This window comes from Monodon monoceros, unplaced genomic scaffold (genome assembly GCF_005190385.1).
Source record: "Monodon monoceros isolate NGI ecotype Baffin Bay Population unplaced genomic scaffold, NGI_Narwhal_1 Super_Scaffold_5, whole genome shotgun sequence".
Lineage (NCBI taxonomy): Eukaryota > Metazoa > Chordata > Mammalia > Artiodactyla > Monodontidae > Monodon > Monodon monoceros.
Window position 1 is genome coordinate 102,974,829 of NW_021703782.1, and position 27,469 is coordinate 103,002,297.

A 27,469-nucleotide genomic window follows, 5' to 3' on the forward strand; every position below is an offset into this window, starting at 1 on the left:
CTTGGGCTAGTGATCTGATCGCCTTTCTGAGCCTGCTTCCTCTGGAGAATAAGGATAACAGTACAGGCTCTTAGGTCTGCTGCAAGGACTAAATTAAAATACATGCAGAGTACTTAGCAGACACGGCAAACAGGCAACAAATGCCGTTTTTATTTCTCAAGTTTCAAGCTCAACACCTGACCTGGCACTGTGACTACCGGCCAAGCCCTTGCCATCTTCTCCCCAGAGCCTGGAGCTGTTCTCCACAGCCCCGGCTGCAAGGTGAGGTTTGAACGCCAGTGGAGACACCACCTCTAACAGTCCCAGAACTAGGCTGGGCTGTCTAGCCCATCACTATCTCTCTGGGTAGCTCAGACACTCTAGCAGGTCCTGACTCCCTCTACCTGCACTGCCTATCTGCCCACAACTGTATCTAAGGTCAGGTCCAGATACCATTCCAGAATTTGGGAGTGAGTTTGGGGACCTACAAAGGAATAAAGGGAAAAAGCATCAAGGGCCTAGAACACAGCAGTCACAATACCCACTTACAAGCTCCTGAATCTGAGCTTCCTGAGCTGCCACAACGTCACTGCTCTGTTTTAGCTTCTCCTCAGATGCCTGCAGGCTCTGCTCTAGTTCTTTCACCTGAGGGGGGAAAGAGAAGCATCCTTTCGTTCAAAAGAAGTAGCAACAAAATGGCTTTTAAAATCAAATCTATTTAAATCATAAAACAGGTTCGTTAAAGAAAAATTTTTACTTACAAAAGAAGAAAGATGCTCATAAGTCTACCATTATAAAACACTATCATTCTAATATAGTTTCTTACAGGCTATTTTTATGACTTTTGTTTCTTTCTTTTATTACAACTTCGTATACAATTCTAGTAAAACTTTGTATTTTTCCTCCTTGCTCAAATTTCCTTCTATGCTTCCACGCAGTCTTCAGACCTTAGATTATTTCCTTAAAGGATGTTTCATAATTTCCTGAACCGCTGCCTACTGTTTTCCATTTTGCACATAAAATAATGCAGCAGTTGACATCTTCATGCAAAAAGTGTTGATCTGGTTTGAATCACTTGATTAGGACAGATTCCCAGAAGTGGAATTACTGCTCATGATACAAACTTGGGTTTCCCTCATCCCACAATTAATGATCCAGTCTGACTGTGTACTTGGCACTGCACTAGGACACGAGGCCAGCACAGCGGACAGGATGACACACTGCCTAGCACTGAGCTAGACATGGTTCTTCAATATGGCCTTTTCATCTGACTCAAGCTAACTTTGCCAATTTCTCTTTTAAAGTCCTCTTGTTTGCTGAATAAGGTTTGCCCTGGGGGAACTTTATTATTAAAACACAAGCTCATGGAAGGTTGCAGCTTTGTCAAGGAAAGGTAGGTACCAAATGAGAAAGAGAGTATTTTTAGGTCTCATGGTTTCTCATGTATGTTCACATGTAAGTTTTAACTGAAACAACCCCATGAGAACAGTGTGAGTACTTCCACAGAGAAGAATAGTAATGTTACTTGCTTATGATCACAAATTTTATTAGTGGTAGGGCCACGACTGAAACCTAGCTTTTATTTATTTTTTTTTAAATAGGTCTTTATTGGAGTATACTTGCTTCACAATACTGTGTTAGTTTCTGTAGTACACCAAAGTGAATCAGCCATATGTATCCATATGTCCCCATATCCCCTCCCTCTTGAGACTCCCTCCCATCCTCCCTATCCCACCCCTCTAGGTTACCACAAAGCACCAAGCTGATCTCCCTGCGCTATGCTGCTGCTTCCCACTAGCTACCTGCTTTATACTCAGTAGTGTATATTTGTCGATGCTACTCTCACTTTGCCCCATCTTCCCCCTCCCACCCCATGTCCTCAAGTCCATTCTCTATGTCTACATCTTTATTCCTGCCCTGCAACTAGGTTCATCAGTACCTTTTTTTTTTTTGATTCCATATATATGCATTAGCATATGGCATTTGTTTTTCTCTTTCTGACTTATTTCACTCTGTATGACAGACTCTAGGTCCATCCACCTCACTACAAATAACTCAATTTCTTTTCTTTTTATGGCTAATATTCCATTGTATATATGTGCCACATCTTCTTTATCCATTCATCTGTCGATGGACATTTAGGTTAGTTCCATGTCCTGGCTATTGTAAATAGTGCTGCAATGAACATTGTGGTACAAGTCTCTTTCTGAATTACAGTTTTCTCAGGGTATATGCCTAGTATTGGGATTGCTGGGTCATATGGTAATTCTATTTTTAGTTTTTTAAGGAACCTCTATACTGTTCTCCATGGTGGCTGTATCAATTTACATTCCCCCCAACAGTGCAGGAGGGTTCCCTTTTCACCACACCCTCTCCAGCATTTACTGTTTCTAGATTTTTTGATAATGGCCACTCTGACCGGCATGAGGTGATACCTCATTGTAGTTTTGATTTGCATTTCTCTAGTAATTAGTGATGCGGAGCAGCTTTTCATGTGCTTCCTGGCCATCTGTATGTCTTCTTTGGTGAAATGTCTATTTAGGTCTTCCGCCCATTTTTTAATTGGATTGTTTGTTTTTTTGATATTGAGCTCCACGAGCTGTTTGTATATTTTGGAGATTAATCTTTTGTCTGTTGTTTCATTTGTAAATATTTTCTCCCATTCTGAGGGCTGTATTTTTGTCTTGTTTATGGTGAAACCTAGCTTTTTGAACTGCTGGGTTCAGTAAATATCTATGCAAGTCCCAGTTTGCAGGCAGAACTCAAGAAAGATTCAGATCCTCAAAAGGTTATGCACAGAGTTATTATATGACCCAGCAACTCTACTCCTAGGAATATACCCAAGAGAAATGAAAGTATAAGCCCACACAAAAACCTTGTTCATACATTAATGTTCGCTGTAGCATTATTCACAACAACCACAAGGTGGAAACAACCCAAATGTCCATGGACAAATGAATGGATAAACAAAATGTGATAGATGTACAATGGAATAAAAGTCTTAAAAAGGCTTATTCAGCCTTAAAAAGGAGTGAAATTCTGAAACATGCTATAATGTGAATGAACCTTGAAGACATTATGCTCAGTGAAATAAGCCAGACACAAAAAGACAAATACCATATGATTCCACTAATATGAGGTACCTAGGATCATCAAATTCATAAAAACAGAAAGTAGAATGGTGGTTGCCAGGGGCTGGGGAGAGGAGAGAATGGGGAGTTATTGTTTTAATTGGCACAGTTTCTGTTTGAGAAGATGAAAAAGTTCTAGAAATGGATGGTGGTAATGGTTGCATAACAACGTGAATGTACTTTATGCCAGTGTACACCTAGAAATGGTTGAAATGGTAAATTTTATGTTATGTGTATTTTACCACAACAAAAGAATGGATATTCAGAAACAGAACTGAATTATAATAAAACAAAGCTGTATTTAGAGAAAAATATAGCTTTATATATATTTATCAAGAAACAAGAAAGATTAAAAAAATAAGCTAAGCATTTGCTATGGTCTGAATGTTTACATCCCTCCAGAATTCATATATTGAAATCCTAATGTCTGACATGATGGTGTTAGGATGTGAGGTGTCTGGGAGGTACTTAGGTTATGAGGGTGGAGCTATCATGAATGGGATTAGTGTTCTTATAAGCGGCCCCACAGAGATCCCTTGCCACTTCTACCACTTCACACTCATTAAACTGGCAAGAAGGCTGAGAAATGCCAATGCTAGAAAAGACAGAGATGCAGCGATAGGAACTCTCATGCATGCTGGGCGAGTAGAGCCAGGTGCAGGCCTTCTGGGAACATTCCTGTCCTACTGAGTCACATTGAGTCATATGCACTTGCTATCCTTCTTAAGGCAAAAGGGACAAGGATGTTCACCGCAGTGTAATTTGTGGTGACAGAACGAAGGCAATCTGGATATCTAGCATCTAGTAGACAACTATAAAGTATAGTAGGTAAGAACAACGAAGTGGACACAGAAGATGGAGCAGTTGAAAGTAACAAAGAAGACATATGCACAGTTGTATCATTTACTTAAATCAACACACAGACACACAAAACAATGTCACCAGTTTTAAGGTTATCCAACAATAAAAGGGTCTCTATTAACCACATTAGAGTGGTTTCCTATGGGAAGGAGGGGAATGGGGATAAAGGGAATAAACAGAGAAGAGAACAACTTTCTGTGGAACAATGATGGTAATGTGGCAAGAATGAAGAAAACGACTACCTCAGTTCTCTACAAGTAAGATCCGAAAGAGAGTCCCTTTGGAAGAAAACCTCTGACCCAAGGGGATTCTCAGCCACAACCACATCATCCAACCAGGGCACCACCCAGACACAGGAACCACTGGGAGTGAGGTCAGTACCCGAGTCTCCAGGCTGTCAGTGGCATTGGCCTGGCTGCTTCTGGCTGCCAAGAGCTGCTGTCTGGTATCCTCCAAATTCTGCTCAGCAAGTGTTTTCTGTAAGTTGAAAGAAGAGTAAAAGAAAATAGTCATTTCTCCATTGAATATTTACTGACATCTATACCATACTACGATTTGTGCGAGGCACGAGGGACACAAGTACGCACCAAAAAACCCAAAACAGTTAACAGAGATAAAATTCACATATCATAAAGTATACATATAAAGTATACATAAAGTATAAATTTGACCTTGAGGCTGGGGCAAAAACTAACCAAAAAAGTATATAATAGAGTGTAATGGTGTCCACAAAGGAGCAGCACAGAGCAGGAGACCCTCACTGCCTCAGGAAACTAGGAGGCTTCGTTCTTCACAGGTGGCCAGGGCCCAAGGGAGCACCCAGGCAGAGGGATGACACTAGAGGTATGAAACAGCTGGAGGTATCTGGGGAGCTACAGCTTGCCAAAAGTCAAGGTAATGATGGGTTCAGGTCATGAAACAAGACTAGAAAGTTAGGCAAAGGGCCAGATTATGAGAAAAGCTTTTTATGCTACAGAAGGAAGTTTGAACTTAATTCTGTAGCAAATATTTTTCAAAGTGGAGTCATCCAAACACTTGCATTAGACTCATCTGGGTGGGTGGAGGAGTTTTTAAGTTTGAGGCCTTTTCCAGGCCTACTAAAATCAGAATTTCTGAGGGTAGGGCAAGACAGACATATATATATATATACACACACACACACACACACACACATGTGTATATATATATATATATATATATATATATATATATATATATTTCTTTTTCTCCCCCAGATTTTTGGCTTGCAAGATCTCAGTTTTCTGACCAGGGATTGAACCTGGGCCACTGCAGTAAAAGTGCTGATTCCTAACCACTGGACTGCCAGGGAATTCCCTAGAAATGTATACTTCAAACAAACTCACCAAGTAACTCTTATGCACACTAAACTTTATAACAATGATGATGGCACAATAATGATTATAATATTAATAGTTGAAATATATTGAGACCCCATGATGTGCTAATTCTAATCATTTCCCAATAACAATTCTATGTGTTTGATACAATTTTAACCCTATTTTACAGAGGGGAAGAAAACACAAAAAGATTAAGTTACTTGCTCTAAGTCAAAACTTAGTAAGTAGAAGAGGTAAAGTGCAAACCTAGGGAGCCTGGTTCTAGAAATCAATCTATACCTTAGAAACCACGTTACACTCACTATAGACTGTAGGGTAATTGCGGAAGCTCTTCATGGGAGTGATATAGTCAGAAATGTTGTTTGGAAAGATGAGTTTCGTGGTGCCGTGGGAGACTGCGTTAGAGGGTGCAGGAGACACTGATGTTGTGTAGGCTAGTCTGGAGACTTCTAACACAGACTAGGCCAGAGTGGCTGGAAACCTGAAGTACAGCAGTGGCAGTGGAGATGGACACATTTAGTTGAAACTGACTGAAGACAGAAAGTGATGGGCTAATCTAGGCCCAAGGCTTGGGTTTTGTCACCTGTCATGTAGGAGAGAGCAGAATGTGGGCAGACAACAAGCAAGTTCACCTACACCACTGGGCTAGAGGCCAGTTGGCTCAACTGCCTCCTTCGGCTAAGGAGAGTCCACTTGCTGCCCAAAGCAATTCTCGCTCACGCCAAAGGCAGATGGTAACTACTTTCCTTGGCCAATGTAAAGTACAATGGGTAGGGAAGGAAAGCAGGGCAGTAAGACAACAACCCAAATGGCGTAAATCACTAGGTGGGGTTTATCAGTGATCAGGATGCCACTCCTTCACATGCATCTCTGAACAAAGTGCTCCCTTTCCTTCAGGAAAACGTCACACACAGGCAACATGATGCTGATTTTACCATAAGCAGATCAAAAGTTGGAGGGAGTGATCTTTTCACCAAGCTCTTTGAAGACTCTCTGGCTCTGAAACTCTAGGATTTTATGAAATCTCCAGTGTTGCTACGGCCCTCCCAACACTGGCCAGCCCAAAGGGAGCTAGTTACCTCTTTTAGAAGTTCCTGTACATGTTCTTCCCCTGATAAGTTCTGCTCCAGTCTCTTCTCCAAGGATGCAACCTTCTCCTGCAAATGTGTGATGAGTTTTTCTTTCTCTTGAGTTTCAGCAGTGGCCTGCAGGTGAAAGCAGAGATTACATTACACTGTCTCTCTCCCTCCCTTCCTGTATCCTCTAGAATCACCATGTTTCTCTGAAATTCTGTTTCCAACTGCATCCTAGAAGAACATACAGCCAGGAGATCTTCCCTGAAAATGGAACAGAGAATATATGAGATCAGAACCCGACACTACTCAGGTATCTGTTTCAGGCCTATTGCAGCAAGCAGCAAACGCTCCCAAATTTAAGCACCTGACAATTCGGGAAGGAAGAATGCTACTACGTCTGTGGAATCTAGCCAGGACCCTGCGAAGATGTTCCTCCTCTCTAAAATATCTCCTGTGTTGTCATGATCTACTAGCTAAAGGAATGCTCCCCCTCCCACTCTCATCAAGCATAGGTTTAATCCTATTAATCCAGACGCCAACAGGACCTACAACTTTACACCAGATGCCAAGAACCAGCAGAGGTAATTCCACTGAAGAAGCTCCCAGCCAGCCCTACAGTGACCTACAGAACAATACACCTGGAAACGTGTGGCTGGATGAAGCAGTCATGATGCCAGTGTAGCTGCCTTAAGGCTGAAGACAGAACTGAAACAAACAATGATATTCACCCTGGCTCACAGGACAGGGATCACCTCTGAATCACAGCAGCACCTTACACCATGGCCCCAGATCACCAGCTGCCCACTTATTTATTTCAGTCTACCTCTTTAGCAGTGATGGTAGTGGTGGCAGTGGTGGGTTGGGACTACATTTGTTCCTTTCACAACTGTCAATCTCCAAATGCTGCTCAACATCAAAGCTGAGGATCCAGAATCCTTTGAATATACAATTTCTTAGCTCACAGTGGTCCTTACATCCACTGAACATGCCCATTCTCCACTCAAAATAAGGTCGCATGGCATCAACATTTCATTGTGAAGACTTGAACCTCCTCACAAATACTGTGCTTCCTCAAATTCCCTCACCTTATGATCTGCTGCTCCATCTCAAGCCACAGACTTTCATGTTTAGCTTGCAACCCAGCCAGTTTTCTCCTCAGAATAAGATGTAGCTACTTGGGCCTAGGATTTTGGGAAGAAGCACTTGCCATTCTGAATTCTCACAGGGGTGACAACATATATAGTGGAGGAGAAGTTTGAAGAATGGATTCAAGATCACATAATTCGGGCTTCCCTGGTGGCGTAATGGTTAAGAATCCACCTGCCAATGCAAGGGACACGGGTTCGAGCCCTGGTCCGGGAAGATCCCACATGCCGCGGAGCAACTAAGCCCATGCGCCACAACTACTGAGCCTGCGCTCTAGAGCCTGCGAGCCACAACTACTGAAGCCCGCATGCCTAGAGCCCATGCTCCACAACAAGAGAAGCCACCACAATGAGAAGCCCGCTCACCACAACGAAGGGTAGCCCCCGCTCATTGCAACTAGAGGAAGCCCGCGCGCAGCAACGAAGACCCAACGCAGCCAAAAATAAATAAATAATAATTTAAAAAGATAACATAATTCAAAAACTTTTATCAAGCCTATACTCTATGTGTTGTCTCTAGGGATATAATCAGCTATAGTTACTGACCCATAGAAGCATGGAGGCTGGTGGTAAAAAGAGATATACACACAGTTAATTATAAAACAATACAATCATGCTGTAACAGAGAGACATGCAAGGTGCTATGAGATATCAGAGGCAGAAAGGACTAATGGGGGCAATCAGATCAGGCCTCCTAAGCAGGCAAGTCCAGGTGGAAGGTGGGGGAGAGGAACAAGCTTTCTGGGTAAAAGGCAGCATGTGTAAAGGGGTAAACAGACAAGTTCAACATGACCAGGGGGCTGGGTGAAGAGGAAAGAAGCAGTGAAGACAACTGCCAAGTCTGTGGCTCAGATGCCTGGATGAATGGTAACATTATGCAAAGCAGAGAATACAGGAGCGAGAGGTAGTCTGATAGGAAAGAAAAAAGTTTTGGCCCAGCTGACCCATCTTTAATGGGTCTCTTACTAATAATGTTGGTAACAGTAATAATTACAATAGCATGGTGCAGGAGCAGCTACAGTTTGAGAAGCATGTGCAAGCTCATCCTCTAGTCCTTACAACCACCATTCACTGTGTCCATTTACAGGGAAATTGAAGCTTAGGGACTACTAGCCCAACAGCACACACCTTGGTGACAGAATAAGGATTCAAACCCAAGCCTTCTTGACCCGAAGCCTGTACTCCTTATATTACACATCAGTATGAACTTGAGAGATACATGTGACCCTTTCCAGTAACAACCAAGAGAACAAACAAGTCTTATATAAGTCACCATGTTGGGCAGAGTCAGGAACAGAAGAATCAGTTGCCAATTTCCATTTAGTTTTCTTGCGTACCATATCCCACATAGAGCAACTCCCCACACTCTAGCTGTTTTACTTCAAGCCCTCAGCACCTAATGTGCTACAGCTAACACCATACTTAATGGTGAGAAACTCAAAGATTTTCCCACTAAGATCAGGTACAAGGCAAGGATGTCCCCTCTCACTACTCCTTTTCAACATCATCTGGAAGTTCTTGCTAATGCAATAAGGCAAGAAAAGGAAATAAAAGGAATGGAAGGCTTCCCTGGTGGCACAGTGGTTAAGAATCCGCCTGCCAATGCAGGGGACATGGATTCGAGCCCTGGTCCAGGAAGATCCCACATGCCATGGAGCAACTGAGCCTGTGCACCACAACTACTGAGCCTGCGCTCTAGAGCCTGCGAGCCACAACTACTGAGCTCGTGTGCCACAACTACTGAAGCCCGTGCACCTAGAGCCCGTGCTCTGCAACAAGAGAAGCCACCGCAATGAGAAGCCCGCAAACTGCAACCAAGAGTAGACCTTGCTCGCCACAACTAGAGAAAGCCTGCGCGCAGCAATGAAGACCCAACACAGCCAAATAAATAAATAATAAATAAATAGATAAATAAATAAACCTTTCTGGAAAAAATTATAGAACCTTATTGAGAGTCATTTTTAAAGAAACAGTAACACTGAATATCTAGAGAGACAGACACTGTGTTCTTGGATAAGAAAACTCACATGATAAAGTAATCAATGTTCTGCAAATGCATCTTCAGAGTCAATGCAATTCCAATCAATATCCCACCAGGTGTGTGTTTGTTTGTTTGTTTGTTTATTTAAGGCTGTGCGCAGGCTTTCTCTAGTTGTGGCGAGTGGGGGCTACTCCTCATTGCGGTGTGCAGGCTTCTCATTGCAGCGGCTTCTCTTGTTGCGGAGCACGGGCTCCAGGCACGTGGGCTTCAGTAGGTGTGGCTCACAGGCTCTAGAGCGCAGGTTCAGTAGTTGTGGCGCACAGGCTTAGTTAGTTGCTCCATGGCATGTTGGATCTTCCCGGACCAGGGCTTGAACCCACGTCCCCTTCATCTTTTCCAATTTTTCCTGGAGACATCCGCAGCCTGGACAATATCAACAGACACTCTCTTCCCTCTGGCATCTGGTTTGGTTCAAGGTTGCATTTGGGCAGGTGACTGTGCTGGAGGCTGGGAAGTCCACGATCAAGGTGCCAGCATGGTCACCTCTGGTGAAGGCTCATTTCCTAGTTCATAGCTGGCACTTCTTTCTGTGTCCTCACCTGGCGGAGAGGCTAATGGTCTTTCTGGAGCCTCTCCACCAGGTTTTTTAAGGTGCCTGACAAGTTGTTCTGTGGAAGAGCAATAGGCCAACGATATTCAAAATACTCCTGAAAAAGAACTAGGTACGGAGACTTGTCTTGTCAGACACCAGGACTTATCCTAATACTGTAGCTAGTAAGGCAATGCTTAGTATTGTGCAAATACCACAGATGCATACACCCCAAAGTCCAGGAGTGGTTCCATGTACAAATGGAAAACTGAATCATGATAAAGCTGGCATTGCAGATCAGTGAGAAGACAGATTTTTCAATAAATGGTACTAAAACAATTAAAATAAAAATAAGACACAGATCCCTTTCTCACACCAAAATCACATTTCAGGTACGTTAAAGACTTGAAAATAAAGTCAAGACTCTAAAATTTTCAGATAATAATGTTATGATTCCAAGTGAGGAAAGGTTTTTTTAAAGAGACAAAGTATAAATTTAAAGGAAAATAATAAATTCAACTATACTAAAATGAAGAGCATATGTTCAACAGAAGAAAACATAAAGAGTGTGAAGGCAAGCCCAAACTGGGAGAACACATTTGCAACCCACATAACTGACCAAGGAGCATGGTAGCCAGGATATATATAAAGAACTCTGACGATTAGTGAGAAAAAGACAGAAAATGTAATAGAAAATGGGCCAAAGATTTGAACCAGCACTTCACAGAAGAGCACGAATGACTGATAAACATATGAAAATATGCTGAACTTCATTAATAATCTGGGAAAAGCAAATTAAAATCATGGTGAGAGGGAATTCCCTGGCGGTCCAGTGGTTAGGACTCTGCGCTTTCACTGCCGAGGACCCAGGTTCAATCCCTGTTCGGGGAACTAAAATTCTGCAAGCCATGCAGCGCGGCCAAAAAAAAAAAAAAAAAAAAACCATGGTGAGAATAGATTTCACATTCACCAGATTGGCAAAAATTAAAAGTCTGACAACATATCACCTTGTCAAGGAAGCAGATACACTGCTGGTGAATGTTTGTAAATTACTACAACTACTATGGAAAAACTGGGCATTACCTAGTAAAGTTGAAAAGTACAAATCTTTTGACCCAAACTTTTCACATCTCAAATATACCCTACAGTTAACTCATTCACAGGCAGACAAAAGTTCACAGCAGCCTTGTTTGTAAAAGCAAAAACCAGAAACACCTTAATGCCCACTGTCAATAAAATGGATAAATGAATTTTAGTAACTTCATACTACACAGTTGAGAAAAGATTAAATTATAGCGGCATGTGTCCATATGAATGTGTCTCAGAATACAACCTTGAGCACAGAAAGGTAGCATTAGAAGAATACCTACAGCACTTCATTTATATAATGTTAACAAGCATGATAAATGAAAGAAGCTACTGTTTAGGGATAAAATTATAAAGCGAAGCTAGGAAGTGCAGTAATTTCTAGATAAGCTTACTTAAGGTAAAAAGAATGTGATGGAAGAGTAAAGGGCACACCAGGAATCTCAAAGGTAAACATACTGTCCTTTTTCTTAACCTGTGGGGTAGTAGCTACATGGCAGTTCATTAGCTTGTTACACTATTTACCTTACTTATGTTTCATAAATATTATTTCATATCTACTCAATATTAACAAGGACAACAAAGAAAAGGACTCTAAACTCATCATCTTTATGAGAAAACTGACCTTCCTTTAGTGCTATCTTAGCCTGATGACTGACAGCATCAGCCACTCAGGTGCTTAAGCCAGAAACCCAGAAATCACCCCAAACACCTCCTTTCCTCTTGCTCCTCTCCTGTATTTACCACATTACCAAGTGGGTCCGTCTCCTCACGATTTCTTAAATTTGTCTCCTCCCCCATCATTTCCACCCCGACTCTTGTCAAAGTCACCGTCTAATGCCTGCACAACTGCAATAGCCTCCTAACTGGAAACCCTTTCAATGTTTCCTCTAACAGCCACAGTAATCCTCTCCCTCACTCTGTGTTACCCTTCCAGCCTTCTTCCACTTCCTTGAAGGTGCTACTCCCTTTACTGCCTGTTTCTGGGTTTATTGTTCATACTATTTCCTATTTAAAATTCTCTGCCATCATTCCTACCCTCACAAGCTTCAGTAGTTCATCTCAGTTCAAGTGTTACTTCCTCAAGGAAAGTGTTCTATGACTCCAACTCTAGATCTGATTTGATGCCCTCTTACAGGATCTCACAGCATCCTGTGGTTTTCCTTCACAGCAACACATCATAGTTTGTAATTATATATCTATGTGATTATTGATTAATGTCTCACTTCCCCTCTAGACTAAATTCCACAAGGGCAAGGGTGATATCTGTTTTGCTCACCCTAGTATTTCTAACACCCAGCACAGAGCTTGACACATAATAAAACTCAAATTATATTTTTAGAATGAATGAGGGAACTCAGTGGGACCAGAGTCTGGAAAATTACCTTTTCCAATTATGAAATGGATGGATGGTTCTAATATCAAACGGTCCTGTGAATCCCAAAGTTTTGTGTCTGTTATTCTGTCCAACCGCCCCCCCCCCAAAAAAATGTATTCTATACCCTTCTGTCTTCTCTGCTTCCTGCTGTCCTACCCATCCTTGAAATTCCAGTTCCTCCAGGAACAGTTCCTTGACTCCTGCACTGGAAATGCACTCTCCCTATGGCATATCCTTTGCATTTGAAAAATCCGTTTCACTTATTTGGGACTTACTGAGTTGTGAACTTTTTTCTTGTCAAACAGGAGGTTTGAGTTCTATCATGAAACAGTAGGCCTCTGAGACAAAACACTATAGGTGTCTAGATCTATTTACTGGGTGCTCCTTGTTGTGAGTCAACAAAGCCCCGTGGAACAAGCATGAGCTTTGGAGTAAGACTTGGGTTAGAATTCAGCTCTGTCACTTACTGTATAACTTTGAACAAGGTATATGACCTCTCTCGGCTTCTATTTAGGTATCTGTAAGTATGCTTATAGCTAGAAGGGGTATATAGACTTCTCTTTTACACAAATCTTACTGTACTGTAGTAATACTGTAAGTCTCTGGTGCACTTGAGATTAGTGGTTCTCAGGGGATGAGGGTAGGGTTTTTGGTACCACCTATTAGGGGGTGTTTTGTCTATATGAGGATAAGGGCTGGCTTGTCAATGCCTGAAGGATGCTGCTGGCATTCAGAACACAGGGGCCAGGAAAACTAAATGTCCTGCAATGCATGGGACAATCATACAGTACATACTGTTCTGCTCAAAATGGTAAGGAACACACCACTGAGAAACACTACAGTCAATAATGATATTATTATTGTTCACCCTTATATTCTCAGAATTTAGCACAGGCCTAGAGTAGAAGGGCAAAAAATGTATGTTAGCCAAACAAAAAAAACGAACAGTAATGATATCATTTATGTGCATTTGAACAAATTGGATTAGAGCCACGTATGTCAAAGGTACAAGCCTAGCCACGTCAACCACCGCTGTTGTGTCTTCTTGTGCTCAAGGTCCATGACATAGTAGTTTACAAGTTTGAGCAGATCAAATGGTGTGCTTTGACAGTTCCTGTCAGGACAATACTGACCTCTTCTGTTAAGCAATCCTTGCTCAACTACATGGCCCCTTCCATCTGGATGCAGCCTGGCTACACCAGGAACTAGGGCAATGTGGACTGCATGAGAAACAGAACTTTCACCAGCCACCCTGAGGCGAAAATTTCTGACAGATATAGTTTTTACCCCATTCATGAATCCTAGCAACTTGGGTCCACTCCTAGTCCTCTACTTACCTTTTGCAAATCAATGGAAAGTTGCTGAATGAAGGCTTGGAGTTCCTGTTCCTTCTGCTCCAGGGCTGTGATCTTATTTTCTGCACCTGTTTTTGAAGCTGTCACATGATCTCTTTATTGAAAGAAAGCAGACAATGAACAAATTTGGATATCCCACCTAAGACACATTCTTCCACAGGAAAAACACAGATGGTTCTTTACATGTCAGGGCTGCAAACATTAGCCTTGTGAAGATTATCAGTGGAAAAGACTCCTTCACTCTCTCTGAAGCAGAAGGCCCAAGAGAAAAATTCGACTCAGGTTTAGGCAAGAAATCCTGATCTACCTTTGGCTATTCAATAGCTTAGCAACTCTAAAACATACTAAATTGCTCGGCAGGGTTGGAGTGTCTGAGCCTAGGCAGGTGAAGGGGAATGAGGGCTTGGAGGAGGTAGGGGGATCCTAAAGCCCTAGGCAGGTAAGGATAAGTCCAGACGACCTTGCCAGAATTAAGATCAGGAAGTGCTACAGTAAGCAATGGGGAAAGACAGGTTGGCTGTAACCAGAGCTACACTAACACCGCTACCCATGTGCCCCACAGACCAAGCAAGAACCTCTGCTCTTCCAGCGTTGAGTAGTTTCTCTGAAGCTCTTCTATCTTCTGGCTTAAGTCTGCTGACATCTGGTTGGAGATCATCAACTCCTCCTGGGTGCGGCTAAGTTCTCTGGTACATGCTTCCAGTTCTTGCTCCATTTTCCCCAAACTTTCTTCTTTTTTTAAAAGCTGATACAAAGATAGAAAGTTTCACTGGACCACTACTAAGAAATACACTTGTAAAAAAATCTGGACAAGGACTTCCCTGATGGTCCAGTGGTTAAGAATCTGCCTTCCAATGCAGGGGACGCGGTTCAATCCCTGGTCAGGGAATATCCCACAGGCCACGGGGCAACTAAGCCCACATGCCCCAACTACTGAGCCTGCGCATCTCAGCTAGAGAGCCCACGTGCTGCAAACTACGGAGCCCATGCGCTCTGGAGCCTGCATGCCGCAACTACAGAGCCCACGTGCCCTGGAGCCCACATGCCACAACTAGAGAGAAGCCCGCATGTTGCAGTGAAGAGCCAGCGCGATTTGGAGCCCGCGCACCACAGCGAGAGAGAAGCCCACATGTCACAATGAAGATGCCGCAACTAAGACCCAATGCAGCCAAAAATAATAAAAATAAAATAAATAAATTAAAAATAAAATCTGGGACTTCCCTGGTGGTGCAGTGGTTAAGAATCCGCCTGCCAATGCAGGGGACAGGGGTTCGATCCCTGGTCTGGGAGGATCCCACGTGCTGCGGAGCAACTAAGCCCATGCGCCACAACTACTGAGCCTGCGCTCTAGAGCTCGCGAGCCACAACTACTGAAGCTCGCACACCTAGAGCCCATGTTCTGCAATAAGAGAAGCCACTGCAACGATAAGTCCGCACACCACAACGAAGAGTAGCCCCCGGGCTTCCCTGGTGGCGCAGTGGTTGAGAGTCCGCCTGCCGATGCAGGGGACACGGGTTCATGCCCTGGTCTGGGAAGATCCCACATGCCGCGGAGCGGCTGGGCCTGTGAGCCATGGCCGCTGAGCCTGCGCGTCCGGAGCCTGTGCTCCGCAACGGGAGAGGCCACAACAGTGACAGGCCCGCGTACCACAAAAAAAAAAAAAAAAAAAAGAGTAGCCCCCGCTCGCCGCAACTAGAGAAAGCCCGCGTGTAGCAACAAAGACCCAATGCAGCCAAAAATAAATAAATTAATAAATTAAAAAAATCTGGACCGATAAGGCAAGCTTTCATAACATTTTTGTGAGCTTAGAAGGGGTCTCATATGCCCAGTAGTTTAAAAAGAAAAAGGAAATACATTTCAAACAGAACTTTTCCACTTTAACAAACTGAAAAACATAGAAATATGATTAGTATCAAAGACAACTAAGGTATGCTTATCAGCAGTTAGAGAGTGATGACTAGCAAAATCATCTATTCAGGATTTAGCTTCTAAAACAAAAACGCGTACCATGTGCTTTACTTTACTTAGTTCCTGCTGCTGGAACCCCTCTAATTCATCCATTTCATCTCTCCTTTGGAAAAGATTCAAACTCTGGTTCTTCATTTCCTGTAACTGAGCTGTCAGAAACCTTTTATCCTATGCAAAAGAAGATATCAGCTCAGGCAACTAGGACATTAGAAATCCGTATTATACAAGCAGAATTCTTAATAAAGGAAAATCTGAAGACAATTTCTTATCAGTAGCAATAATACATTGATAATGGGAAGCTTTACGGTAATTATTTACAAAATTATCTATAAATTCTTTAACTTAGAAATAAATATGTTTTAAACGATAGTTGTGAAAAGGGGAACAAGAGCAACAATTACTTAACACTTGAAAAGTGCTTAAGTTTGATTAGCAATTGCAGACATCCATTTTACATGTCTATCTCAATGACACACTGAACTGGCTGAATAACATGAATAACTGGAACAAGACTGAATGCTCTTAAAAAATTAGATGCATTTAAGTAGAACTAATTTTGGTTAGTAAGTTCAGATAGCAAGTCAACAAAAATTAGACATGACTGGTGTCAGAAGGTTACAATTTACTAAATAATAGCTTTCCGAGATGGATTCTCTTCAGGACAAACCCTGCTGTCACAGTTTCCAATTCTTGATTAGAAAGAAATTAAAACAGGGGGGGGAGGGGTGGTGGGACTGGGAGATTGGGATTGACATATATACACTAATGTGTACAAAATGGATAACTAATAAGGACCTGCTGTATAAAAAATAAATTTAAAAAAAATTTTAAAAAAAGAACTTGCTGTATAAAAAAATTAAACAAAAAAAAAGAAATTGAAACAGTCTAAAAATAACACTTCCAAAAATCACAGTGGCTTAAAAGACCTAGAAAGATGCCTCATTACTCTTTCCTGGTCTAAAATATTTCCCAACCTCTCCTGCGGTAGGGTGGGGGGACGGAGAGAAAAGATCTTAGTGAACTGAAGTAGATTTTATTTAGTTCAGTCCTATATGGATTCCCCCTTTACCATAATTTTAAAAGATGAAAAAATAGTCCAATGAGAATTCAACTGCTACAATCTTAAGAGTTTCTTTCAAGGTAAGAAAACTTTAACCTAACCCATACCTTCATATTTAAGAAGACCATAATTAACACCATGTTTAGATATATTTTTTTTAAGCACAAGTTTCTTTGGGACATAGCTTGACTTTTCTGTAATTCTTTCCTTATGTAAATACGTTAAGGCATTCTGATAGCTTGGGTAATCAGATTTCTACAGAACACACAAAGAAAATCGCTGGTTTAACTTCGTGTTTCATCCCAAGAATGGAGCAATAATAAAACTCATCTGTTTAATAAAATTAACAGTAAATATATTTTACAGCAGAATATATCAATCTAAGAAATAATTTTCTGGACTTCCCTGGCAGTCCAGCGGTTAGGACTCTGTGCTCCCAATGCAGGGGGCACGGGTTCGATCCCTGGTTGGGGAACTAAGATCCTGCATGCCACATGGTGCGGCAAAAAAAAAAAAATAGAAAAAGAAATAATTTTCTACCATAAAGAGTAACTTAGGAGTACTCAATGAAAACAAGGAATGAATTAGGAAGCAGCACATAATGTGGGCTGAGCAAATTGACTATTGATTATTTTAAATTAAAATGTCTTTCTAATTGTAGGTGTGAAATTTCATCTTCCTGTTCATGTCTGGGAGCCAGGAATACATTACATAAGGCACCTACACAGTGTTACACAAGCTATGGTGCTGGAATAATCAATTCTCCTCATCTGTGTCTAGCTAAGAGGTTCTCTTATCTACTCAATGCTGAGCCTTCAGAAATGCCCTCCTTCCCCACTGCCTCCTCAAAAATTATTCCTAATGTTACCATTGTGTCAATCAGAGCCCCAGCAAGAAACAGACTCAAAGTAGATATTCTGCAGACAGTCTAATAAAGGGACTTTTCAAAGCTGTGGGTGGGGTAAGAAAACCCAAAAGAGATGATGTGCTAGTAACAGTTGGGCATAAAGGGGCAAAGGGATAAATAGGTTACAAGAAACACAAAAAGAGAAACTCTATCAGAGGGTGAACCAAAGGTCCAGCTGAAGCTGTGACCTTCGGCCATGGGATGTATCCAAACTGAAGGGATCTCACATGGAGATGGCTGAGGGAATAAACTTCCTGACCACACTCTTCCACACATAGTTCTTTTTGTGTTCCCCACAGGCACACTTAATTAGAAGCCAGAGGGCAATGGAGCCCTGCTGATGCATTCCCTATCAGCCTTCAGATACACAGAGAAAGGTATGAGAGGAGGTGGAGAGTGTATCTGGAGGGGAAAACAAAAGATATCCAGTACACCCACCAAGAAAAAGGAAGACATGAGCTTTCTAAATCAGTGTCTAATCACCCAGTGCCCTGCTTCCAAGAGGTGGTATAGCCATCAGTGTACTAGGTACTGAAGAGAGCATTTTCCAAGCCCCAGAGAAGAGGCCAACATTCACAATGAGACAAAAACAAAGACGAACTAACCTTTTCAAGCTGATCCATTTTTTCTGACCATTCCTAAAACAAAACAATAAAAAAGTACAGTTTCCAGGGAAGAGTATCAATAATATCAAGATCTTAAGAAAACAAAATAACCCTCTCCACCCAAAGCAGCCAATCAGCCAAACAAAACAGCAAATATAAAGAAAGCCAAGAGTCCTAAAAGGAAAAGAAAATGAACTTTATATAAAATTCTAAAGCACATATATAAGCCTGCAAATTTTTACTAAGCAGAGCACCCAAACAAGGCTGTATCTGATGTTCTGATGCAGTTTTCAGCTTATTCCTGAGGGTTTTTCTATGAGTACTATTAATATTTCTTGGGAGTGGGTAGCTGGGACCAGCTGTGTTGGTAATTCCACAACTGCTATATAAAAATTAATTTACTGAAAAACAGGCGGGGGGCAGGGGTTGTCTTCAGCAGCCCCCGATCATTATTTTCCTTCTCATTTTCACTTTACCAATATCTTTTATGCCATCTGATAAAAGTTAAAGGAGAAGGGATTACGCCCCTTACTCACCAATCACAGAAGAGGGGAAAAAATAACCACTGGTACAAAAGGCTATATCCCAACTGCCTACAATCAGAGTCCACCAATTTTAGATTATCTCTTCATTTATATACATTCATATCACAGTTATTCACTAATTATTGGTGAATGATTTTTTTTTTCTGGCTAGTAAATGTCTGACATGACTAATACACACTGTAAAACAAGTCAACCAACCACCCTACCTACTGCAGATGAAATAATGTATTTTCTTAAAATGAAATGTAATATAATAAATTGACCCTACCTTAATAAATCAGAATTATCATTACAGTATTTTGATGCTTATCTTAAATTTAAAATGCCATTGAACAAAATATACTTTATAATTATTGTAACAGCCAGTAATAGTATTAGTTTCTTATTGTCATTCATTCAGCATCTTTCAATGGATGGTTCTACTGAGATTACAGAAGTTCCTCTCAGTCTAGTTGGCTGGGGATGAGGAAACTTGGGACAGAGGTTGTAAGAACTATGTACTCCATGGATGATCACTAGCTTGATAGCACCTTCTCCACTATAAAGGCAAGTGTTTTGGGACTAGGCTTTCAGACAGGTTTTTGGAGGGCAGAGACCTTTTTCCTTATCTTGGGGTTCACCACCAGATTACGAACACACTACTTTCCTCTCCATTTTACAAAGTTATACAGTTTGGAAAATGATACTCTCACATTATGGACACATTTCATGATTATAACTGTAAAGTTCCTTAATAATTTCCCACCCTAAGGCCAAATGAAATCTCAAAGATCTTATATAGCATTCCTTTTCTCCTGGGTTGTAAATATCTTCTACCAGGTTTATGGCATGATTTTTGAAATCATGTCACTAAGTGAAATCTTTCCACCAGCCTTGGGCAGTGCCACATATAAAATACCTGGTCCTTTCTGGCTAATGCCAAAGCCAGTCCTTCTGCCATTTTGGCTCTGTTGGCTTGGAATGTCTCATTCTGCTCTTGAAATTTCCGCATGGAAGCTGTTAACAAAGAGGCTCTATTTGAGATATGGAGATATTTCAGAAACAGCATGTCAAATAGCCCATGTGATTACTTTACAACTGTCACCTAACAAAAAAGGCCAAGGTCACAGAGTGGATTATGAGACTGGGAAAAACCTGACCCATCTTGACTTTCCCAGAATCTTTTGCCCTTAGTAATAGACCACAGTTTTGTTTTAGCTTGTTTCCAATTGTTCTTCGTTTTTTGTTATAGTCAAGTATATACATTTAGGAAGAGGCCAAAGGGTAACTTTTTAAATGATACAGTGATAGAACACTGAGTTAGGTAGGTTGCCAGAAAACACCAATGCTATTGCTAAGTGATGGCTACTACTACTTTATCAGAATTAAAACAAAAAGTCAAAACAAAAAACCCTTTCTTCCACTTTATTTTCCTCAAAAAAATTTTTTTAGTATATATTATATCAACAAAAAATAACCTTCTACTTCTGTTAGCATCTTTCTTGGATTGAACCCAAAGGAGAACGTATGATTTAGGGTAAACTAAACAAAATCTATGTTCTATTGTTAGAGGAGTGATGACAGATAGAGATTTTCCCCAGTTCTTGAACAAAGCAGCAATGAAGCTATGGCTAGAACCAAAGTTTCTTAATGTAGGCCCAAGGACCAGGCACTTGATTTTACTAAAAACTAAGGGCAGCCAATAAACCAGCCAACTGGATGAGATACATAATAACCTTCTCCTAAGAAGCATGCCCATAAAGCAACATAAGGATGAACTGTATGCTTATAACTATCAGATAAATGTTATATCAACTTGATTAAGAAGTACACTACTTATAAAATAAAGATCTGGGCTATGATGAAGGACAAACTTAACCATACGCTATTGTTTCATTTCAAAAAACTAAACCCTGGAAAGATTGAAAAAAGCAGGAAAAAAAATACGTACAATCCTGGTGTTTTTCTAATGCAATTTCAAGCTTCTCTTTTATCTTCTGCAAGTTTCGGACCTGTTCAGCATAGTCTTGGGTGAGGAGGGTGACGCACATACCAGGAATGGACAAACATCAGGAAAGGAAGTTAATTAAACAAAAAAAAATGAATGAAAATGATGATGATTTTCTCAACCTGAAAACCATTCCTGTTAAGGAAAGCTGGGCAGACAGCCTCCCATTAACAATGAACAACACAGGCAAACAGGTATAGTACAAACTACCCACAGTGTAAATGGTGAATACAAACAGGCAGATTTGTTTAGCCTTGAGAGAGAACAAGAACTGGGCCTGGTCTGGTCATCAGAAATGCCCCGCCATGAAAACCACTATTATCTCATTACTTAATTTCAAATCTCAGTTTCACCTTCCTTTCCAGTCTTAGCAGTAGGATAGATCAAAGGGAATTCACTGAACAGCTCACTTAGAGTCCATACAACTGAGTGACAGTGGTTAGGGCAATAGCAAACATCTTACCACAGTATTGCCTTTGCAATAAAAGTACTTAATTCTCTAGAAAAGTCAGCTTCCTTTCTACACAGAACTGAGCTGCCTATGACACATTAAAGGTGAAAGTCAGAATTAATTACCTTGGTAGCCAAAGAAGATAGTATGGTATAGTGGAAAAGTAGACAGGCTTTAGTTCAAATCCCAACTCTGTCAGTCCTTAGCTGGGAGACCTTAAGCAAATTATTGATCCTAAGTATTAGTTTCTTCATTTATGAAATGATATTAATTTATCTACCTCAAAGGATGTATTAGATAATAAACTAAATGTTCTATATGCCTTAATTATAAGACAAACTAAGTGCTTTAAGCACGTTGCACACAATGCTCAATAAAGGGTAGCTGATACTGTGGTTGTTGTTATTATTCATACTGAGCCTGTAGGTAAATACCCAGGACATAAGTGGGCTTAATAAATGTCCGTCCTCTTCCCTGTCCCTCCTCTAACATCAGTCAAGCCCAAACTATTTAGGGAAGATCCATATTACCTTAGAGCTTTCTCCCCAACACTGAACAAATATAAAGTTACTTCACCTCTGTTACTGGTATTACTTACAGGTAGGGGTAACAGGATAATAACAATTGAGTTTAAAGCAGACTGTAGTGGTTTGGATCCCAGCTCTACCACCTACTACCTCTGTGACCTTAATGTCACTAAGTCTTGTTAGGCTAGAGTGAGAACAAAATGAGATAATGGACTATCTAGGAGCTGTGAGTTATACTATGTACCTTTGATAATTACACAAACACAAATATTTCACATACAACTTGGTGAATTTTGTAGTCTGTTGCTTTCATTACAGTAAAATGGGCATAAGGCCAAAGGACAAAAACAAACACAGAAGTCATTGACCACTTCACAGACTGAAGCTTTCAAAATGTATCTACTGGCAGAAACCAAAATAAGAACTCACAACTCTACCACAAATATGCCCTGCTCAGGCAAAGAATATAATAGGAGTGGTGTACATCGTAAAGTGCACATAAAAGACATAATGAGAGTTATAGCTTCTATACAGGTGCTGAAGTTAGAAATACCACTGAAAAGTAGCCCAAAGACCCAGAAAGACATTACACAGGTGATATGTATCTGTAGCAAGTGGCAACGTAGCACCAAACCCTGTCTGGTGCTGAAGAATCCAACATCTGTTGGCCATTCCCTAAAAATGCTATCTCCTAACCCTCTCCACCTGAAAGCGAGCTAGGCTAACGGATGAAAGATAGTTAAATCTACATATACTTTTAATACCTTTTATATCCACGGCTAGAAATCTCAGGAGCAGAAAAACGTCAGTTTGTTTTTTTTTTTTAACTTTAAAACTCAGTTTTGAATTTACACTATTCAGTACACTAACAAAAGAAGGGATTAAAGGGGGTACAAGTTGCTCCTTTTTGACTGAGAATATCAAAATATGTCAAAATAACTGTACGGTTATGCTGTTTGGCTTTTTTATAGGCAAAGAGGGTCAGGCAAGGCAAGTTTCCTTTGCTTCTTATGAGTTCTTAGACATACCAGAAAGCCTGGCCTCTAATTTCCGTATCTGTTCATTCCTTCTCAAAAGCTGGGATGAAAGATCTTCTCTGGAGCTGCTTCCATCAGACGCCTGTTGAGACAGATATAAGAGGTTGTATTCATACCTGGATTTTTAGCAGCGTGAGACCACAATATTCAATCAGAAAGCAACAACTCTTATTTTAGGTTTGGTTACACTTTAAGTGATAACTGAAAAGTTTCTCTAACTATAAAGTAGAAGCAACACTACCTCCATGTATAATGTGAGGAGATACAAGATGCAAAACAGATAAATTGTGTGTGTGTGTGTGTGTGTGTGTGTGTGTGTATGCGCGCACACACACTACTGGAATACACAGTGGTAAACAAATCCATTATGATCATATTACACCAAGTACATAATACAAAAAAATATATTTTCAGATAAAAAAGTAAAGCACTTTATTTTTCCAAAGGTAAAATCCTGAGGTAAAGGGAAGAAGGTTCTTCAGCAAGGGATCAAAGAAAGGCTGGTTGGTCTGTGATGAAGAACCTATCACTGACATTGATAAAGTTTCAGTATCTTCATCTATAAAACAAAGGGGTATCAATCTATAGCTCTAAAATGCATCAAAAACTTTTGCAGATAATATACATTCAGTAAATCCCTGTATTAATGAGACATCAAATTTTCCCAATAATTTAGATTATCTTAAAACATGTGCACTACTACTACTTTGGGCACTGCTTACTACTGCTAATAAATACATCACTTTATCTTTCTACTTTTGATTATAAAATTTTAAAAATACAGAAGAGTAAGGAGGGTGGTTTAATGAACACTCTCTCTCGACTTTAACAACTGCTGATTTTTCCCATATTTGCTTCATCAATTTTTATTCTACTATAGTACTTCAAATAGCAGACATTGACATTTCATCCTAAACATTTTGATAAACATTTCTAAAATATAAGGACATTTTCCTTTATAGCCACAATACCATTATTATACCTAACAAAATTAAAAATAATAGTATCTAATATCCAGTCTTCAGTCTTCCCCATTTACTGCCAAAATGTATTTAAAGGTGGTTGAACAACTCATTTTAAATATTCATTTACCCACTGAGCCACTTACTTGTCCATTATGGAGGGTATAGTTAAAAGGGAGTCTCAGGAGGCGGAAGGCCCAGGTTAAAGTTCCATCTTCACCATTAACAAACTACAAGAACTTGGACCAATTACTTAACTTCTCTGTGCACTGGTTTCGTCACATGTAAAATGTAACAAACATAATCTACGTCACAAAGCTGTGATGAGGATTAAATAAATCAATACTTGTCAGGTCTTGAAAACACAGCCTGGCACGTAAGTAACTTTAATACGTGTCATCTGTTAGTAGTACAAGTTATGATTATTACTGTCAGTGAGACATCTATTCTTAGCACTGTGCTAAGCACTGGGAACAGTGGTGAAACGGAGTCCCGATCTAAGACAGCAGCAGCTGCAGCAACTACGAATTACGAAGTGCTTATTAAGAGCCAGGCACCATACTAAGTGTTTTATATACTATGCAGAAAAGAGTTAACATCCCAGGCCTGAGACTGCTATCCTTGGCAAGGCCTGCTTGTAAGGTGAGCCCTTGGCTGGCCTGTGGGAACTTAGATTTTACAAGGGTTCTCACCATTCCTGATAAGAATGGCTCACTGTACCTAAACTAATTGTGCCAAAAATATGGTTTATGCTGAACACCTGTTTTCGTTCTGGGAGTCTGGAATTTTGGTAAATGCTAGGCAGAGGGTGCCTATATGACTAGCCTCCAGTAAAATTCCTGGGCACTGAGTCTCTAATGAGCTTCCTTGATAGACAACATTTTATCCTGTGTTGTCACAATGCCTTGCTGAGGGAAATAAGTGTGCCCTATGCAACTCCACTGGGAGAGGACTCTTGGAAGCCTGTGCCTGGTTTCCTCCAGACTTTGTTCATGTACCTTTTCCCTTTGCTAATTTTGCCTTGTAGTAAATGTTTTCACTGTGATAAATGATAGCAGTGAGTAAAACTATATGCTGAGTCCTGTGAGTTCTTCTAATGAATAATCGAACCTAGGGGAGAACCTTGCCTGCCCACCCTGCCCCAACACACATACTTTAATAAAGACAGGTATAGTTCCTATCTCCATTTTATAGATGTGGAAATTAAGGCACAGAAAAGTGACAAAAAATTTGCCCAAGGTCACACAATAACGATGAAAGAGGAATCAAATCCAGGTCTACCTCCATAACCTGGCCTGAGTTCCTAACTGTTACTCGACTGCCTCTCATGAAGCTCCCAGTTTAGTGGGAGAGCCAAACAAGCAAATCATCAACAACAATGCAGTGTAACAGGTGATATTACAGAGGATATAGGAGACAAGGGACCAAATTCAGCCAGTAGGGATAAAGAGTAGAGGGGGTGAGATGGGCAGGTCGGGTCAAGGGGGCTTCCTGGAAGTAACATGTGAGCCAAGTCTTGAAGGATGCACACAAGTATGTCAGAGGAATTCAGAAGTGAGAGGAGGACATAGGAGAAATTCCAGAGACAGGAGACAGAATATGCAAACATTTGTAGGTATGGTGGAAAGTTGTCCATTCCATAAAGTACATTAAGTTCAGTGTACAATGGCTGGAGCACAGGGTATAGGAAAGCAGAATGAGATAACGGCAGGATGGGTTAGCTGGGACAAGACCACCGAGGTTCACCTTATACTACAATAAAGACTTTGCACTTCATCCTGCAGATGATGCGGAAGCCACTGAGGAGTTTCAAGCACTGGACAGACATGAACAGGTCCGCTCTGGGGAGTTACTGGAGCCAGGGAGCCCAGAGAGGCTACCACATTTGTCCACGAAAGAAAGACAGCCTGAAATAAAATGGAAGTAAAAGGTACTACTAGTAAAGGGAGTACAAAGGGTAAGTTTGAGTCAGGAGATGGAAGTCAAAATACTTGCTGACTAACTGGACACCAAGAAGTCAAGAAGTGAAGAGTCTAAAATGTCTCCAAGGTTTCTTGCTGGTGACTTGGGGGATGAAGGTGCACATGTGGAAATGGAGTTAATGAATTCAGTTTTGTTCATGTTAGAATTTGAGATACCAGAGGAAAGGCACCTGGTTGGAGAAATATATGCAATGGGATATAAAGGTCTGGAGATAGGGAGTGAAGATCAGAATGTATACATAAATAAGTTGAAACAGATAACTTTAGAAGTCACACAGCAAAGTATTTCCTGAATTCAGGCCAATCTCCATATCTGGAATACATTCAAGATGAGAGACTTCACTTAGCAAGTCAGCGTGAAGGCAAAGCAAGTACTTCTGCCACAGAGCTCAGCATTAAAACTATGTCCTTCAGCCTGGTGATCAAACGTGCATTTATATTTCCTGTTAAATACAGGAGCCAATGATAATTTAGATCTGGTCATCTATTGTTCCACCCCAATAACCTAATAGCTTCTGCCACGTAATCTGACCTGAACAGATAGTATAAGAAAGGAGGACTCATCTGACCATGGAAACAACTCAAGTATCTATCACTAGTAGAAGACAGAGGCAAATTGTGGCCTTTTCAAATGCTGGAATTTTATACAGCAGTAAAAATAAATGAATCACCTACAGTGTACCATTTTTATAAAGTTTGAAAACAAGCAACATTAAACAACAGATTGTTTATGAATATATATGTATCTGGTAGGATATTTTAAAAAGCAAAGGATTGATACACACAAACTTTTGGACAGGTTACCTGAAGGGGCGGAAAGGGAAGGGAACCAAGAAGGAGCAAACAAGTGGCTTTGACGGTACCGATAATGTTCTAGTTCTCTGTATAGGTGACAGATTTAACAAGCATTCATTTTATTTTTATGCCTTATACTTTACACTTACATTACATACATTCTTTTACATATATCAAGCATTATAAATAACTTCTTTTAAGTTATCTAACTTTAAGAGGATCCTGTCATATGCCACCGACCCGATTTTAATCCTAAGGCATGACACTTACCTAACACAGCAGCATCCTCAAATCTTTCCAGCTACAAAGGTATTTTACAAATAAGGGATACAATGCAGCCATCAGTGCAATCTTTTCATCAATTTTCCCACTAAAATAGTGCTAATTCCCTGGCTAATTCCACACCAAACTCACAGACCTCGCTAAGCAACAATGACTTAGAGTGTATATATGTGCAGACACAACAAGCCAAAGTATTTCGAGAAACGAAATGTAAAAGAAGATGCACAAGGTATATAGATGGAAAAAGAGTACAAGAGGACAATGTAGAGAATATGCAAAGGGACCCACGAAAAATAAGAAAAAAAATAGAAAAGCACCTCAGAGCAAGAAGAATCAGATATAAACTACAAATAATCTTGCAATTTTAAAAGAAAATACTTATTGGAGGGACTTCCCTGGTGGTCCAGTGGCTAAAGACTCC

At 40.7% G+C, this 27,469-nt stretch overlaps 1 protein-coding gene across 1 annotated transcript in view; it reads right to left on the minus strand.

Moving 5' to 3' along the window:
• Positions 1-27,469, minus strand: part of GOLGA1 (golgin A1) — a 52,464-nt gene that overhangs the window by 22,585 nt on the left and 2,410 nt on the right. Inside the window, exons 4-13 of the mRNA XM_029202980.1 lie at positions 23,019-23,109; positions 20,956-21,030; positions 19,924-20,021; positions 18,481-18,513; positions 15,948-16,076; positions 14,515-14,684; positions 13,922-14,033; positions 6,409-6,534; positions 4,353-4,448; positions 529-624 (exon numbers count right to left, since the gene is read on the minus strand). Coding sequence (XP_029058813.1) covers positions 529-624; positions 4,353-4,448; positions 6,409-6,534; positions 13,922-14,033; positions 14,515-14,684; positions 15,948-16,076; positions 18,481-18,513; positions 19,924-20,021; positions 20,956-21,030; positions 23,019-23,109 — 1,026 coding nt within the window. The remainder of the gene's footprint in view (positions 1-528; positions 625-4,352; positions 4,449-6,408; positions 6,535-13,921; positions 14,034-14,514; positions 14,685-15,947; positions 16,077-18,480; positions 18,514-19,923; positions 20,022-20,955; positions 21,031-23,018; positions 23,110-27,469) is intronic.